The sequence below is a fragment of the Antedon bifida genome, chromosome 5, assembly GCF_963402885.1.
Source record: "Antedon bifida chromosome 5, ecAntBifi1.1, whole genome shotgun sequence".
Taxonomy (NCBI): domain Eukaryota; kingdom Metazoa; phylum Echinodermata; class Crinoidea; order Comatulida; family Antedonidae; genus Antedon; species Antedon bifida.
The window spans coordinates 28,865,388-28,881,505 of record NC_136230.1 but is presented as its reverse complement, the minus strand read 5'-3'; the positions used below and the strand labels follow the sequence as shown (position 1 = coordinate 28,881,505).

The window sequence follows — 16,118 nt, the reverse complement described above, 5'->3', positions numbered from 1 at the left end:
GCCAGTGTAACTATTACACCTATATGAGCAGACGACCACAGCAGTTTTTGAGATGAAAATTAAATTATGAAACAATGCATATAAAAGCTATTGAGATTTCAACTGGATCATTACTATGTACTTTAACAGGATGCAATGTATTTAATATTCAGAGAAAATATATATATTTTGAAATATGATGACCTAGTTCTTTAAATGAAATAAAAGTCTGACGTGCAATATTAAATAATGTAGTTTTGCAATCTCCTTCTCCTCACCATTAAAGTATTAAATTAAAGCAAAATCATTAATTAATACAATTTATTTATTACTATCTCACACAATCAACATAATACCATGTTAAACATACAAATTTACACAATCATAATTCATCAGTCAATTCAATACAATGGGGTATTGTTTTTATTCACAATGGTCAGTTGTAGTTGTCCATTTCAAATAATGATGGACTTGGTATCAGTTTCCATGGCAACATAATAAACATCTCCACCAGTCTTCATGAGAACTGCTTGATGACATATGGAGCTGCAAGATACAAACATATGTATTTTATTTTGTTATTTCTTGGCAAATTATTGGAGAAAGCATAAAAAACAAATTTCATACAACTTTTACTATTGAATAATACAGTAAATTAAGTGCAGTGTACATTAAATAATTTTGTTTACTTCTAAACATGTGTTTTGTAGGTCAAAGGCTCCTGGTTAGCACTTCTAGGGTCCTTTAACAAAGGAGATAATTTTTTTTCTTCTAAAACCTGATCCAGGCCTCCTTAATAGGCTCTGGGTCCCGATCCTCTCATAGCCTTTACGCCACTAAGCCTACCCTAAATTAAAATTAATTCATACAATTATACAGAAAATAATATTTGGCTTTAATTAATAAAAATTAATTGTCATCAATTACATAAATACCTGCTCGTAAGGTGACGACTATCGCTGCAAACGTAGCCACGTTTTTCCAGAATGCCTTACGCATTCTCTGCTGCTCCTCCTTAGGGTCAACTTTAGGCCCGGTTGGCATGCGCAGCATTTTGCTTTCTTCTTTATTTTAAACCTAAACATGATAATACATGATATCATTTGGTTCTGAACAACACATTTTAATTAATTAAACTCCACAAACGAAACCCGGACATGGTCATTCATTCAAAATAACATTTATTCCTTTCATGATGCATAAACACAAGTTAGAATTACAATTTATAATATTACTGTAGTATACTACTGTAGTACGTACACATGTTATTGCATGTTATATCTAGGCCTAAGCAGAGCACCGTTCCATCTCAGATATGACGAATTTCATGCAGGCAGATGGCTGCCTGGCCGGCCAGTAAAGCGACGACAGAATGATTGCCGACCTGCCTAGTCTGGGATTCAATAATTATGTGATTTATAGATTTCTAGTGTATTAACTAGTCGACTAGTTAATTCTAAAACTTATAATTCAATCATCAATAACTAATCTACTATCTATTAACGACTTTCTTTAACACAAAAATTGAATTTAAGTACAGTACTGACTTACCTTTCCACGACCAAAAGTCTAAAAACGTGCTTAATATATCGGATCCGCCTAAAGTTGTATTAGGGACTGTCCCATTTTCCTCTTGCACGCTGATTGGTTAATAGGCTTTGTTATTTTTACTACGCACCAATCAGCAACCACTGGGTATAAAGTTACCAAAGAGATAATAAGCCCAAAAATGTGATTTAGTTGGATACTTGAGAAGAGGCTTAAGAAGGGCAAGGTTGAAACTAGTAGACAGTGTGAAAAAGGTGAGTTTTTAAATCATTTGTTTTCCATAATATTACTACATACTTCTACTACTAACAGTATTATAATTATTGTTTTTTCGTATAGGTATAAGTCTTTCGTGTTAGTAAACAATGTAGTACTGTAAACAGTTTGGTATGCTAGATAAGACGTTTGTTGATTTGCCTGAGTGAGTGAGCAAGAAACAGAATCTTACTGTAATTTGATACCTATAACATTTCTTTTCGGGTTACATTCCAATATTTAGTTCCATTTTACTTTATTCATCTTAATCATCATAATTAGTGACACATCTCTAGACTACTAAAAATCATAAACCCATGTAGTTTTATTAATTCTGGTGTATGTAATTTTGTAGGTTAAAAAAAGCCCCAAATACTTGGCCATATAGTATTACTGTATAATCAAATCTGTTCATTATTGAATGAGGTGATCTGCTACCATGTTAGTGTATTTATGAACCACCATCTTGGGACATGTGTTAGATTGATTGGTTGCCATATGTCACTCAGCATGAAATTAATAATGAAACAAAAATTATAATTATTGTAAATTCCATACAGTAAATGTAAACAATGTAGCCACTCCCAATGTCTTAAATTGTAATAGTACCAAATACTTTTTTTTGTTTACTGAAATAAAGAATATAGACAAGATAATAAAGATAGGCAAGGTGTTATAGATTTGACCTTTGGGGACCTTATTATAGGTTTGGTATTTGACACCCCCATACAGCACTTGAGTTGACCTCATTAATAGTAACTCAGTACTGTAGTCTTCTTATGTAAACATGGCCTTGATTATAATATAGGAATCCTGTACTCTGATTGGTCAATCTGTTGGTTTACCCTCTGAGAGCCCTTCCTTTAATGATTTTGGAATTGTCTTGAAAATTATAATGTGTTTATGATTACAATACAATAGTACTATGCCATCAGGATATATTTTATTAAAAATCCAATGCACAAACTCCAAAGAGACCAATGACTTTTCAATGGCCACATTACAATCAACACAATCAATACAGTACTTAGACTTGACCCACGTCTGAAGTTGTTGTCTTTTTTATGTTAGTCCACCACCCATAGAGATATTATAGTTCACTACAATATCTCTATGGTCCACCGGTGTTTCGATTTTTGTCTGAAAACTACAGAAAATGTGAGCTTAAGTATTTACATATGAAACGCGATACGTGCCAAAATATTAATTTTTTTACTAATTTCAGTCTAGAACTATATTGTACTGCACTATTGCTACTGTATATTTTTGTTTTTTTGCAGGTTAAAAAGTGGTAGCCATTTAAAATGCTGCGTCTCATCATCCTAACGGTAGCTTTCTTATTTATTTCACATATTGTTGAAGAAGGTAATTTATGAGGTTTCTTCATTTCACTGCATTTTGAACATATTATACAGTTTTTTTATAGGTTTATAAAGATGAAGTTACAGTATATATGAAAATGTGAATATTATTAAACCATTATAACTTGTACTAATCTTTCAGTTTGGGTTCTTTGTCTGCCAAGTATTCAAAATAAAAACCATGATAAATTTCCAACAGTAAAGAGTGGAGACAGTCGTATAATTTAATGTTAAAAAATTGTTTATTATTCTTCAAGCAAACAAGATTGCATGTTATTGCTTGACAATAAACTTTGACAGCGTGTAGGCGTGTTTGGTTAGGTTACTCCAAGTACAGTGGTACTTTTCTCTCCCACCTATTCATAAATATTTATAACACTGTAAGGAACAGGGAAGAGGGATTGCAATAATACAGTAATTTACAGTATTTAAAAAAAACAATTATTGTTACAATACCCTTAGTGTTCTTTATCCCTAACATAGAAGCATATAATTGGTAGAAAGAACTTCAAGAATGTGGTCTTTATTTAGAGACTTTATTTTATTTAAAAAATCATAATTATTAATATATAAAATGGACCTTTAGTATTCTTCATCCCTATGGTCAGAACTTTAAGTATGTGGTCTTTATGAGATAACCTAATCCTGAAAGAGAAGCATCATTCAAGAGAACATACTTTAGTTACTGGCTCACCAAAGACAAATACTAATTGACTGTATTTTTAAATATTAAATAAAGTGAATAAACATTATATATAACAATTGAACACCTCTATTTCTAGGGGAGGCCAAGAAAAACGATGTAGGCTGCGACACAGAGTGGACAGGCTGCAAAGTGAAGAACGGACGGTGTGTATGCCATTCTAGAATGGCTTGTAAAAATCCGTTTGAATACGACACGGAGGAGCAATGCAAACAGGAACTTTTTTGTGAGTTAGACAAATGAGGAGTTGATGAGGGGGATGAGAGATCATTAATATGTATGCTAAACTGTCTCTTTTCAATCCACATAATCGCTCATAAATGATTTAGATTCTTTCGTAACGATTATATTATTTCATAAACAGATGATGTATGCGCCGAAAATCCATGCAAACATGGAGGGCAGTGTATGCAACTGAACAACAAACAATACCGGTGCATGTGCGAGGGGTCACACTATTACGGCAAACATTGCCAGAAAAGTAAGTACAACACAGTTAAAAATGGATTTATAGTTTAGAGGGATGGTCCTGGATCTAGATCAAGGATTTTTTTAACGGGGAGCACTTACATATATTATTACAGTAGTTTGTTAAAAATAGATATTAGCTGTTAAAAGGGGAACATATGTACTAAATCTCTGTCTACACTATCAAACTTTATGTGACAAAAAATGTGATATATATGGACATGATGACATCATATCACTACCATATTGATAGTATAGACAGTGGATCTTCCTCTTGGGTAGGGTGTGGTTACAGTACATTCATGTTAAGGTAAATATGATGCAAATGTTCTGTCGGCTCCTTGTATATTTCATGTGTTTCATTTTTATTTTTTTTTTATATTTCTTTTTTTACAGAATGTCCGTTTGATCTGTCTAGACTCAGTGATGCGGAACAAATGGAAGCAGAAGATTGTTTCTATTTTTAGATTTTTGTCCCCAAAAATAGCTATAAATTATATACAGTAACTGATTTACTGTAAATGATTTACTGTAACTGCAATCGGTAACTGATTATCGACAAAAAAATCATTTGTTGGCTTTTATATTTTAGCGCTAAACATTTTTTCATGCCAAATAAAACCTGCTCACAGAAATGAATGCACCTTACATGGGCTTATTTATTAAATGTAGAAAGTATTAATATTAATCATATTTTAGTCTTAAATTGTATTTATAAATTACTGTAGTAAAATAAATGTTTTAAAAAAATGATTACGGTTTGTCTTCATTTGTCAAGTTCTCAATGGTTTGACTTATTACAGCCGGTCACATAGGGAAAGAAATGTGAATGCCCAAATATGGTAGTGATATGCCCAAATATGGTGGTGATATGACATCATCATGTCCATATATGGGCACATCACATAAAGTTTGATAGTGTAGACAGAGCTTTAAGTTCAATTGCATTTATTAACATAGTTTATTTATTTAGATTAAATAATCACAGAACGAATCTGATGATTTAGTCCTTACTTAGGCATGGTTAAACCAAGATTTGAACAAACAATTGTGTGGCTAAAAGAATAAACGTTATTAAAAAGTGCTTTTCATTTGAGAGAACAGTTGGCTCTCTCACATGAACATGACCAAATAAGGGTCAATACATTGAAAAGAATTATGGTGGTGTCGATGAAAGCTATTGCAATTGAGCTAGGCTGAAAAAAAGTAAGCAAATAATGAAATACTGTATACTGTAATAAAGAAAGGAAGCCTAGAGTACATGGATTTGCCAAGTGATGCACAACTACAGTACTAGGTTTTAAGCTGCAGTAGATGTAGATCTCATGAGGCCTAACAACAGACAACTATGAATAAATTCAATGTAATCAATTATTTGTTTCCCAAATTTCTTTTTAATTTTCATAGCTTCATATTCATTTCAAATGAACTGGGTAAATTATTTGCATAAAATTAAAACATACTGAAAAATAATCATAAATATCTCCGGTACTCAAGTTAAGAAAACTATTTGTATTTATTGAAGCAAGCAGGAAAATAAACTATTTTAATTCAACTAAAAAAGATTCCAAGTAAAAAGAATAATTTTAAAATAAGAGAGGAAACGATGAAATATACTATATATGGAATGTATTTTCCATATTTGTTTTTTTAATTTACTGGCCACTATGAGATTACCACCAAAATATATTCTACCATGTTTTTAGATGTTTTTTGTTTACATTACTTTCTTAAACTAATACTACAAATGAATACAAACAATAAATAAACACTTCATACACGATAGCGATCGAAACAATTTGGTAAAAATTAGAAACAGTGCGAGGAAACGACGAGGCTAATTAACGCATACCAGGTTCCAGGTTTTTTTCAACTAATCCTCAATTTAATGTTTTTGTTTACCTGGGTATAAAAACTTTCCATCGCAAAGAAATTGAGGCATCACAGACAAGGTTTATACAACACACTTTCTAGATTTTCACCAAACCTACCTACTAATCTGTTAATAGTTTTAGTCACCTTGTAATACTACTGTATATCAAAAATAAAAATGTATGTTAATAGTGATATAATCTCGAAAATAAATAATGCTTTTACAGTTTCTATTAAAGAAATACCCACATACCACTTAATTTGTAGTAGACTTACATATTTTCTGAAGGAATTGTATGTTTTTGGTATCCGGTAAATTTCAGTAAAGTAAGTTTTAAAAGACAATTGTTACCATATTTGGAACCAACAACACCTAGCAGATCTTAACAGATTATATACATACAGACTGGATGAATTATAGAACCAAGCAACAGCTTCTGTCCATAGGCATGTTGGCATTGTTACATAGGCACGTTGCTGAAGAGATACGACACGGATTCACCATTGTGTGTCCGTCTTATTGCCTCGGCGAGAATCATTGATATATCAATCACCTAAAAAGAACAATTTGTTTTTTGATAAAAGTAATCATCAATACCTTATTTAAAAAAAATACAGATGAGAAAATGGGTGATATTCTTACCGAAATTTTACTGCACAATTTCATTTTTTCCACTTGTGGGATTGTGTTTGTGACCACTACGTTCTCGAAAACAGCATTGTTGATACGCGAGATGGCTGGGCCAGAGAAGATACCGTGTGTTAAGATGGCATACACTCGCAATGCACCGGCATCTTGAAGTCTAAAAATAGATTAAAATTTACATTAACTACTAAATGAGATATTATGCAATGGTAAAGGAATCAGACAAGATATTCATGTGCCATCTTGATTTTTACTCACATTGCCCTGTCCTTCAGATTGGACATTAAGCCATGTGTATAATACATGCAATACAATATTTTAAAAAATAATTGGATGGTTGGTTTGCTCTGTGTCCTGTAAAGCTTTGTTCCCACATGGATGCAATGTTAGAACCAAGCTTAGGAGGAATATATCCTATTAACACTTTGACTGCCAAACACGAAGATCTTCGTTTTTGGAAACACAACGCTTGACTGCCAAACACGAAGATCTTCGTTTTTCGCGTTTTTTTACGAAATCCGGTAGATAGGTTAATTATTGGTATATACTATAAATATGAACACTATATTCGGTCTGGACCGTCAATATTTTACAATTTGAAAGTAACTAATCTGGTTACGAACGACTGTCAAAATGGTACCTTTCGAAATAACAAACACCACGCATCACAGTAGCGCGTAGAGCGATGGCTTGGCGCATTGTGTATCGGTCGCGCGCTAGCTATGCCGCCGAAGCATTACAAAGGTTTTTGTGGATTGACATGTTTGTTTGTTATCTAAATAAAAAATAATGGAGTCATTTTCAATATGAAGTCTTTAATTTTATTATTGTATGTATACCCTACAGTAATTGTTTTGGTGTTTCACTGAAAGTGACCGAGTTGAAATGGTATGGATATTATCATCAGTTTACTATCTAGGCTAGTACCTAGTACTAGGCTAGCCTAGGCCTAGTCGTAAAACGGTTCCGGACCAACTTTAGGCCTGGTTAACTAGGCCTGGTGTCTTTACTATGTGGATTTTGGCGAAACAATGATGTAAGATTTATGATTTATAAAATGTAATACATTTTTCGATAGTGATAACTTGTTTTTATAGGCCTATCGGTGCCGTGTAAGTAACTTTTTTGTTGTTTGTTGATCTCACCGGGCGATATTTTCATATTGTGATGTCTTGCACAAAATCGCGAATATCTCGACTTTCTTGCGCGAAACTACGAAAAACTCAAAAAGTGGGTTACTTTCATTTTACTATTACGATTTACATATTGCGATTTAAAAATCGTTCTTGGTACCATTGTAAAGCTAAAATCTTTATGATTATTTTAATCTAAATTACATATAAATCAGATCACATACATGGTTTCAATCAGCTTTAATAAAAACATCGAATTGGGCTAAAAACGCTGGCGGTGGCAGTTTCTAACTGGAAAAACCTCTGGCAGTCAAAGTGTTAATGGCTCAATATGGAGCCTGACTAATTATTTCAGCTGGTTTTAACCGAACAGAACCAGTTCTTACTTTTCAGCAGCCAAACATATTGTACCGCATGTGTCAGCCATATCATCAACCAAAATGGCTACTCTGTCTTTAACGTCACCAACCAACACCATTGATGACACTTCATTCGCCTTCTTGCGTTCTTTGTGAATCAGAGCAAACTCTACATTTAAACGATCTGCAATTGAGGTGACTCTGTAAAAAAAGGAAAAATGTCATACATATCACAAACTAAAGCTCTGTCTACACTATCAAACTTTATGTGACAAAAAATGTGATGTGCCCATATATGGACATGATGATGTCATATTTGGGTACATCAAACTTTTTTTGTCAAACTAGTTTGACAATGTAGACAGAGCTTTACACTCTGGTGAGGTGAACAATGGACAGGCATAATACTATCAATCTACAGCACAGTACATTAACTGTCTATTAAATTTAAACATATACTAATATTCTTGGTTATAACTTTATATGATTTTCTGTCAGTTCAACTATTAAATATGACATGAAAAAAGTTATAGTTTTTTAAACATATTTTAAACATATGGGTATCCATGCAAGGGACACTAACTAACCTAATTAATCTGTATTTAAACTATTCTCAATGTTGTCCAAGTACTCTCACTTGCACTGATGAAGGGCTAGTGTTGCCAACAATCTATAATTGTTATGGCCGTTTTACTTTAAATAGTTTTGGTTTAGCTTTTTTTTTTATATGTACATGTATCCACATTGAGATCCAGTCACTGATACTCACAGCATTGTCATTTTTTTCAGTGCTTATTTTATTTTGTATATCCATTGAGATCCAGCCACTGATACCCACAGCATTGTCATATTTTTCAGTAATTTGCCTTTGGATTTATATATATATTTAAGTGTCTTTGTTTACAGAATTGATAAACAACATTGGGAGAATTATTAAGCAGTGGTGAAAGAAAGAGGAAATAGTGTACCAACCTTTTTGCTCCCCCTGCATCAGGTGATACAATGCAACTATTTTTCCACTCTGGGATATTGTCTCGGATCCACTTGAGAACAGCTGGTTCAGCATACAGGTTATCCACAGGAATGTCAAAGAATCCCTATGGACAGAGAGTAAAATGTTCTTGAAATTGTGTATAACATTTATGTGACAAAACAAATGTGATGTGCCCATATATGGACATGATGATGTCCCCATATATGGAAATGATGTCATATCACTACTATATTTGGGCATATCACTACCAAATGTAGGCGCATCACACTTCTTTAGTTTGATAGAGTAGACAGGGCTTTACAGAATTACTGTAAGAACCTCTTGATGAAGCTACAAAAAGATTTCTTATCACCGTAGTAGAACTCACCTGAATTTGCGAGGCGTGCAGATCCATGGTAATAATGTGATCAGCCCCGGCAACTGACAACATGTTGGCCACAAGCTTTGCGGAAATTGGGGCACGGCTCTGGTGAACAAATATGTTTAATATTATAAAAATGTCTTAAATTTACTATATTCATTTTTAATCTCTACAATTGATTAATAATAATTGTAATTATAAAGGGCTTTTGATTATACTGTATTTAGACAAATTATTATTAACTTTACTCAGTGTAGAGAGACACAATATTTGAATATGTGAATCATTTTGGAATGACAGGAATACAGAAAAACTTTAAGCAACCTTGAAACAGATGTTTGAAGAAACATATGGAAAAAATGAAAACTTATTCCACCAATAAATGTAAACATACATATATATAAAGGAGAGGGAGGCATAGCAATAAAAACAGAGTAAGGGTAGATAGATTGAGTGACAGGCAATACATCACATGCTTGTTGCATTGGAAAAATGTGTAGAATAAATATTCATTTTATTGTAAAATTTACTTTATCTTTCTTGTCTTGTCTGGCATAAGGAAAAAGAGGGATAACGGCGGTGACACGGTGAGATGATGCGATTTTACAAGCGTTGATCATGATAAGCAGTTCCATCAAGTTGTCGTTAATGTCCCCGCACCCACTCTGAACAATGTAAACATCCTCTCCTCTAACACTTTCACCAATTTCAACACTGAAATAATATCAAATAATAATAATTAAAATATGTGTAATTAATAAATATTGTAATGTAAATCTTTATACATTTTTTCAACACTAAAACTAAAATTGAAATAATAATATTCAAAATGTAAATTATGTTCCATTTTACCATGGAGGAAATATTTCCTCCATGATTTTACAGCCAAAAAATAAGTAAATGTTTATGTTAGGCTTAAAACAACAAGAGCGCGGCAGAGCCACCCAGTGAGAGAACACTGCTTACCTCATTTGTTGGCAAATGAATGGTGTACGTGCGTAACGTGTGTGAATTAATTAGACAACTAAGCCTAGCTAGCCTAGCCACTCACCATGTTTCTTGGTTACTAAATTTCTTCGTTACCACTTTTCCGAGAGGAATTCCAAGTCGCTCAGCAATTTTATTAGCTAAATCTGTATGGGACGACCCACTAAATACTTTGATATTAGGCATTTTAACACAGGAATGTTTTGTTTATAAAATATACAGGCTAAAAATTAAAGATGAAGAGTGACCACAAAAGTAAGTGCGCCAGATTCGACAAAATACATGTGTTCATCATCCATGGCTCAGAAAATCTCGACGGTGATTGGTCAATTAGTGCGCATGTCAAGAAAGTGGGGTTCAGATAAAAAAAGTAAACAGAATCTCCTTTTGGAAATAAAATAAAATAAAAATACATTTCGTTTTTAAATAGGCCTTGATCATTTGTATTACACTGGATTACGCATATAAGATTAAATTCGAGCGAGTAATCGTGTAGTTATTACGCCTATATTACGTTGTAGGCTACCATTCAAAATATTAATGGGAGGTCGAACTACACCCAAAAGTGCGAATCATGTTTAAAGTTGCCTCTTGGATGGACTATTTATTTAAATGTAAATTTTTGAGGTAAATAATTTGTTTTTCGATCCAATTTTTGGTCAAAGTGAATAACTATTGTGTGACATTAAAATGACATATAACAATTAAAAAAAAAAAAATTTTAGGAGGACATTTATATTATTTTATGGGAAAAATCGCAACGAAGGAAAAAGATATTATTACATAACAGCTAAACTTAATATCTAATGGGGTTAAGTTTTATATGTCATAACAATGCCATAACCATTTCTAAAATTTAATTAAATTTCATTCATTATTCTGTTTTGTTAAATTTTCGTCTCACCCTTGAAATAATTTCCGCAAGCATTCGTTTTAAGTACCATTTTTAGTACTTTCGATCTATTAGATCAACAAAAAATAAAAATTGTCTTCTATCGTACCGTATCACCGTTTAAAACAAGGCCATATGGATGCAGTCGCGTGCGCAAATTTGAGTTAGTGTTTACCGACCGACCAACCGACTAAAAGTGTTAGACGGTAATTCGCTCGGTCAATTGGGCGTTCGGCCTAACGATAATCGTACTTTTGCTTCGCTCGTGAACCAGTCCCATTTTGGTCTTTACGTAAAAACTGAGCGAATATTTTGTGGTTCATTTTTAGTGTTTCTTGTTGTTAAACTTTCAATAGACTTAGAATTGTAAACAATTAAATTGAGTTTATGTTTATGGAAGTATGGCTAATATTTCCACTCAAAGGGTTTCAAGGGAGTTGAGTGAAGTTCAAAGGAGTGAGGAGGTAAAGTAACGATTGTTCTAGCCTAGCGTATCGAGTCAGAGCTCTGTGTGTCCCCTACTCTCTAGTAGGCCTAGGCCTAGTACACTAGGCTAGGCCCTCTAACTAGGCCTAGAATAGAGGCCTAGGCTAGCAAGCCCTAGTAGTATGCCTTGGTTTTTATTATTTATTTATTTCTAGGCTAGTAGCGTCATTGGGCAGGTAGGCCTAGGTCTTAGTATTATTTGTAAAATGTGTGAATTATTATAATAATATTCCCCTCCCTAGCCTGGCCCTAGGCTAGTTCTAGGCCTAGTTAAATAAAAAATAAATAAAAAAAAGGTGTGATCACCTACTAACTATTGTTCTATTGTACTGCCAATGGTGGAATGTATCATTTACCTGCAGTGTTGTCTTGTCAAGTGAGTCTATATCACATTAATATTTATTATTAATAAATATAATATGTAATTGTATTAATTTTTGTCATTTAATTTTTGTATACAGGCAGCAAATAGTTTAATTGAACTGACACTAGTTGATAGCAATTGTAGTCGTCTACGAGGCACTATATGTGGCCCACCTGACACAGCCTACGAGGGTGGCAAATTTAATTTAGAGATAGAAATCCCAGAAACCTATCCATTTAACCCACCGAAGGTAAGAATTTTGAGGTCGGGTATTAATATTACCAAATCATAATTGCTGTTAAAATTATTAAGTTATTTGTGAACTCATATAGGCCTACACTGATTATTCTTTTAATCCAAAAAGGTAAAATTTAGTACAAGAATATGGCATCCAAATATTAGCTCAGTGACAGGCGCTATCTGCCTAGACATTCTAAAGGATCAGTGGGCAGCGGCCATGACATTAAGAACGGTACTACTGTCTATACAAGCATTATTAGCGACACCCGAACCGGATGACCCGCAAGATGCTGTGGTTGCAAAGCAGGTGAGTACCATTGTGGTATCGGTTGTGGTGGTTCCGTTGAGGTGTTGATTAAACTGGTGATACAGTACTTGTGGTGGTGGTTTGTTCATAGATATATTCTTTTTTTTTTTAAAGTATAAAGAAAATCAGTCAGAATTTCGAAAAACAGCTCGGCATTGGACGGCAGCGTATGCCGGAGCACGCAATATAGACCACCCCGAGCTAGATACCAAAATCGCCCAACTTATTGGTATGGGATTTAATCAAGTAAGTATTGAATTTTAATTTTAGTGTGAATTGGGGAGAGAGACAGCAGCATGTTTTGTGGAATAAGGAGGGTGGGGGAAAGTAAAGAGAAAAAGAAAAGGTGCAGGACTTTATAGAAAATCTTGATGATTGAGGTGATTACTTTTGTTTCATTCATAGGAGAATGCAAGGACAGCGCTATCACAATGTAATTGGGATATGGAAAAAGCTATTGACCATTTAACGGACGGTTAACAACACATAAGACTTTTAAATAAATTTGCAAGATGTATAATGCAAGTGCTGTGATACAGGGGGAGGCATACCAGCAAACAGAACAGCAGAAAATGACATAAAATCATGGTCCAACTAATAAACGTGCACCACCTGTTAATGGCAACCGATGTTACTGATAAATACATTGGTAGACAAACCATGTGTGACGGTCGTCGGGAGTGAAAATAAAAGGAAGACCTAACAAATATGTGGAGCTTAAACATCGCCAACAACATAATACAGTTTATATAATAAAATATTTTTCCTTGCTATAAAAGAAAATTAATTAAAACCATCTATTCACTCGATATTATAAATAATTAGCTAATGATAATATTGCTTATACACACTGGTGACTACAGACTGTGGACAAAGATAACCTAGCGTCCATGCACCTTTTAAAATGCATTCCACTCTCCGAGTAGTAACCAGTTTTTTAATTAAATTTGAGTACAAAAGTACCATCATTACTCCCACACTGATGTCTCCCCTTCTTCTTCAATTCATAATGAAGCCTGTGTTGATGTCGTCGGGCTGAAATGTTATCAGTTTTAAATAATTTATTTCTGCATGTGTTTATAATATTTGTAATTAATACTGAACACTTTTTTGTTCATTTTATATTAAATGACCGAATAATGTGCAGCACCATGTGCTGGTAAAAATATTATCTATCAATTGGGCATCTCAATCTACGGAACATCACCAATAAAGTAAGCAATAAAGTAAAAATTAAATGACACATTAAAGGTGTATTGTCCCCCTGAAAAAATAATTCTTAAAAATATTTTTGTTGAATATTCCATTTTAATGTAACATAATAGTTATCCACTTTGACTAAAAATTGGATGGAAAAAAAATGTATTTACCTGAAAAAAATGTAATTTAAAGCAAAAAATGGTCAAATTGGTTACCAGCCAATGGATTTTTGGTTGAATTTTAACATTTATTTTGTCATTTTATAAGGGAAAACATGATTTTTTATTCCTTTTTTTTCTATTGAAGCAAGTGATTAACTTTATTAAACTACAAAATAACATATTCAAAGTCTGATTTAATTAATCTTCATTTTTCATGTTTTTGAGGGACAATACATCTTTAAAATACTGTATTACTGGTATTCCAACTGATTCTTGTACAGTATCATGTCTGGCGACAATAAACATCATGCAGTATCGTGTCTGCTGACAGCAACAGGGCATACCATAGCATCAACTTAACCTGATAAGTAAGCTCTCACTATACTACAGTATCACATATGGGATGAATAATGTTGTCAGAAGACACGATACTGCACAATGTTTATTGTCGCCAGACATGATACTGTTCATGTATCAGGTAGGTACTCTAATCGACAAATATCTATTGGGCAAAATTTAATAAACATTGCATTGACAAATAATAAAATCATTTCATTTTACTATTTCTAATTTAGGCAGAAACACTTTTGTTTTCCACTTGTAAATTTCTGTAAAAAAAATTGTAAATGATTGTAAATGCAACCAGTAGTAATTGTTATATATCTATGTACCATGGATATTTTATCTGTACACTCGTCAATTAGCCAAATGGATATAAATTGAAACTTTATTACCACAAAATGTTCGCAGCTAGTCGGTATAATGGTGCTGAATCTAGTAAATTAGTAATTTCAATAAATGATAAAATTTATACAATCTCATAATACAATTTTATTACTGTATTAAAGGACAATTGACCGAGGACCATATTTTAACAACGTATTAGGGATGTACATATGATTTCAGAACAATCGCGAGATTAAGGATATCGCTGCTTGCCGTCTCCGTAAATTGCTGTGACGTCTCGTTCTGAAATCATATGTACATCACTTATACCTTGTAAATATATGGTCAAGTTGTCCTTTAAATGGTATCGATCTATTAATATGATGTACTTTACTTGTATCCCTATATTGTTTTTATTAGCAGGGGCAGATCCAGGATTTTTTAAATGGGGGAGTGCTAACGTATATTAATAGTTTGTCAGAAATAAATGTCAAAAAATGAAAGTGCACACTCCTAGGACCCTAGATCCACCCCTAATTTATTCACCTTTTGTTTTGTGATGTACTCCACAAGATACGCATCTGTTGAGTCCAACAGTCGCATTGTGCAGAATTACTTTCCGAATCCATAGGCGTGTAGTATATCATCAAGATGAAAGGTTGATATTGTCCGATAACTTATGCCCTTTAAAAAACAAATAATTTTTATGCTAATTTTTAATGTGCTTGGGAAAAATTCTTTGTTAATAAAATATTTAATTTATGCTCACCTTCTATTATTCGGTTTCATTTAAAAACAGTAATCGATAGGTTTTTTTTTGCTTTCCCGCAAAAATATAATTCTCCGATTACAAAATTAGAATTTAGTTTTTTCTCTATTGAGTTTAGGATTGATAGACCGTAGATTGAATGCAGTGGGTATAATTATTGTTTTTCCTATGGACTGTATTGCAATAATTATTGGAAACTAATTTATGCATAAGTTTTTTTTTCCTTTGGAATTTTTAATAGTTTCTGTATCATACAACTTTCTTTGTAGGTTAATAAATCATAATAAAATAAATGAAATTAAATTGTGATTTGTTTAAATGTTGCACAGAAATGCTAAATACAGGTTATTGTAACTCGGCTGAATTG

At 33.0% G+C, this 16,118-nt stretch overlaps 3 protein-coding genes and 1 long non-coding RNA gene across 4 annotated transcripts; 2 read left to right on the top strand and 2 right to left on the bottom strand.

The window, feature by feature from the left end:
- Nucleotides 1-286: 286 nt before the first annotated feature.
- On the bottom strand, nucleotides 287-1,611 carry LOC144842589 (uncharacterized). The gene is made up of 3 exons (XR_013612135.1): nucleotides 1,531-1,611; nucleotides 915-1,056; nucleotides 287-525 (listed from the first exon to the last, which is right to left on the bottom strand). It is a non-coding gene; the product is annotated as an uncharacterized LOC144842589 (long non-coding RNA).
- Nucleotides 1,612-1,725: 114 nt separating this feature from the next.
- Nucleotides 1,726-5,027, top strand: LOC144842588 (uncharacterized). Its single transcript, XM_078699040.1, has 5 exons — nucleotides 1,726-1,781; nucleotides 3,063-3,147; nucleotides 3,926-4,072; nucleotides 4,211-4,327; nucleotides 4,711-5,027. The coding sequence occupies exons 2-5, from the start codon at nucleotides 3,087-3,089 to the stop codon at nucleotides 4,779-4,781; spliced, it is 396 nt and encodes a 131-aa protein (XP_078555166.1). The 5' UTR covers nucleotides 1,726-1,781; nucleotides 3,063-3,086; the 3' UTR covers nucleotides 4,782-5,027.
- A 224-nt stretch (nucleotides 5,028-5,251) lies between these two features.
- Nucleotides 5,252-10,950, bottom strand: LOC144843077 (ribose-phosphate pyrophosphokinase 2). Its single transcript, XM_078699761.1, has 7 exons — nucleotides 10,731-10,950; nucleotides 10,210-10,393; nucleotides 9,686-9,784; nucleotides 9,297-9,421; nucleotides 8,352-8,525; nucleotides 6,830-6,989; nucleotides 5,252-6,740 (listed from the first exon to the last, which is right to left on the bottom strand). Exons 1-7 carry the CDS (start codon nucleotides 10,850-10,852, stop codon nucleotides 6,648-6,650), a joined length of 957 nt encoding a protein of 318 aa, XP_078555887.1. The 5' UTR covers nucleotides 10,853-10,950; the 3' UTR covers nucleotides 5,252-6,647.
- An 883-nt stretch (nucleotides 10,951-11,833) lies between these two features.
- On the top strand, nucleotides 11,834-16,046 carry LOC144842147 (ubiquitin-conjugating enzyme E2 K-like). The gene is made up of 5 exons (XM_078698536.1): nucleotides 11,834-12,022; nucleotides 12,506-12,658; nucleotides 12,773-12,955; nucleotides 13,070-13,201; nucleotides 13,361-16,046. Exons 1-5 carry the CDS (start codon nucleotides 11,960-11,962, stop codon nucleotides 13,433-13,435), a joined length of 606 nt encoding a protein of 201 aa, XP_078554662.1. The 5' UTR covers nucleotides 11,834-11,959; the 3' UTR covers nucleotides 13,436-16,046.
- Nucleotides 16,047-16,118: the final 72 nt, after the last annotated feature.

Coding starts and splice junctions, on each gene's coding strand:
- LOC144842588 (XM_078699040.1), top strand. CDS start 3,087: ATGCTGCGTCTCATCATCCTAACGGTAGCTTTCTTATTTATTTCACAT. Junction 3,148..3,925: donor TTCACATATTGTTGAAGAAG/GTAATTTATGAG, acceptor CTCTATTTCTAG/GGGAGGCCAAGAAAAACGAT. Junction 4,328..4,710: donor CGGCAAACATTGCCAGAAAA/GTAAGTACAACA, acceptor CTTTTTTTACAG/AATGTCCGTTTGATCTGTCT.
- LOC144843077 (XM_078699761.1), bottom strand. CDS start 10,852: ATGCCTAATATCAAAGTATTTAGTGGGTCGTCCCATACAGATTTAGCT. Junction 10,394..10,730: donor TTTAGTAACCAAGAAACATG/GTGAGTGGCTAG, acceptor ATATTATTTCAG/TGTTGAAATTGGTGAAAGTG. Junction 6,990..8,351: donor ATATGTTTGGCTGCTGAAAA/GTAAGAACTGGT, acceptor ATCTATTTTTAG/ACTTCAAGATGCCGGTGCAT.
- LOC144842147 (XM_078698536.1), top strand. CDS start 11,960: ATGGCTAATATTTCCACTCAAAGGGTTTCAAGGGAGTTGAGTGAAGTT. Junction 12,659..12,772: donor ATCCATTTAACCCACCGAAG/GTAAGAATTTTG, acceptor TAATCCAAAAAG/GTAAAATTTAGTACAAGAAT. Junction 12,956..13,069: donor ATGCTGTGGTTGCAAAGCAG/GTGAGTACCATT, acceptor TTTTTTTTAAAG/TATAAAGAAAATCAGTCAGA.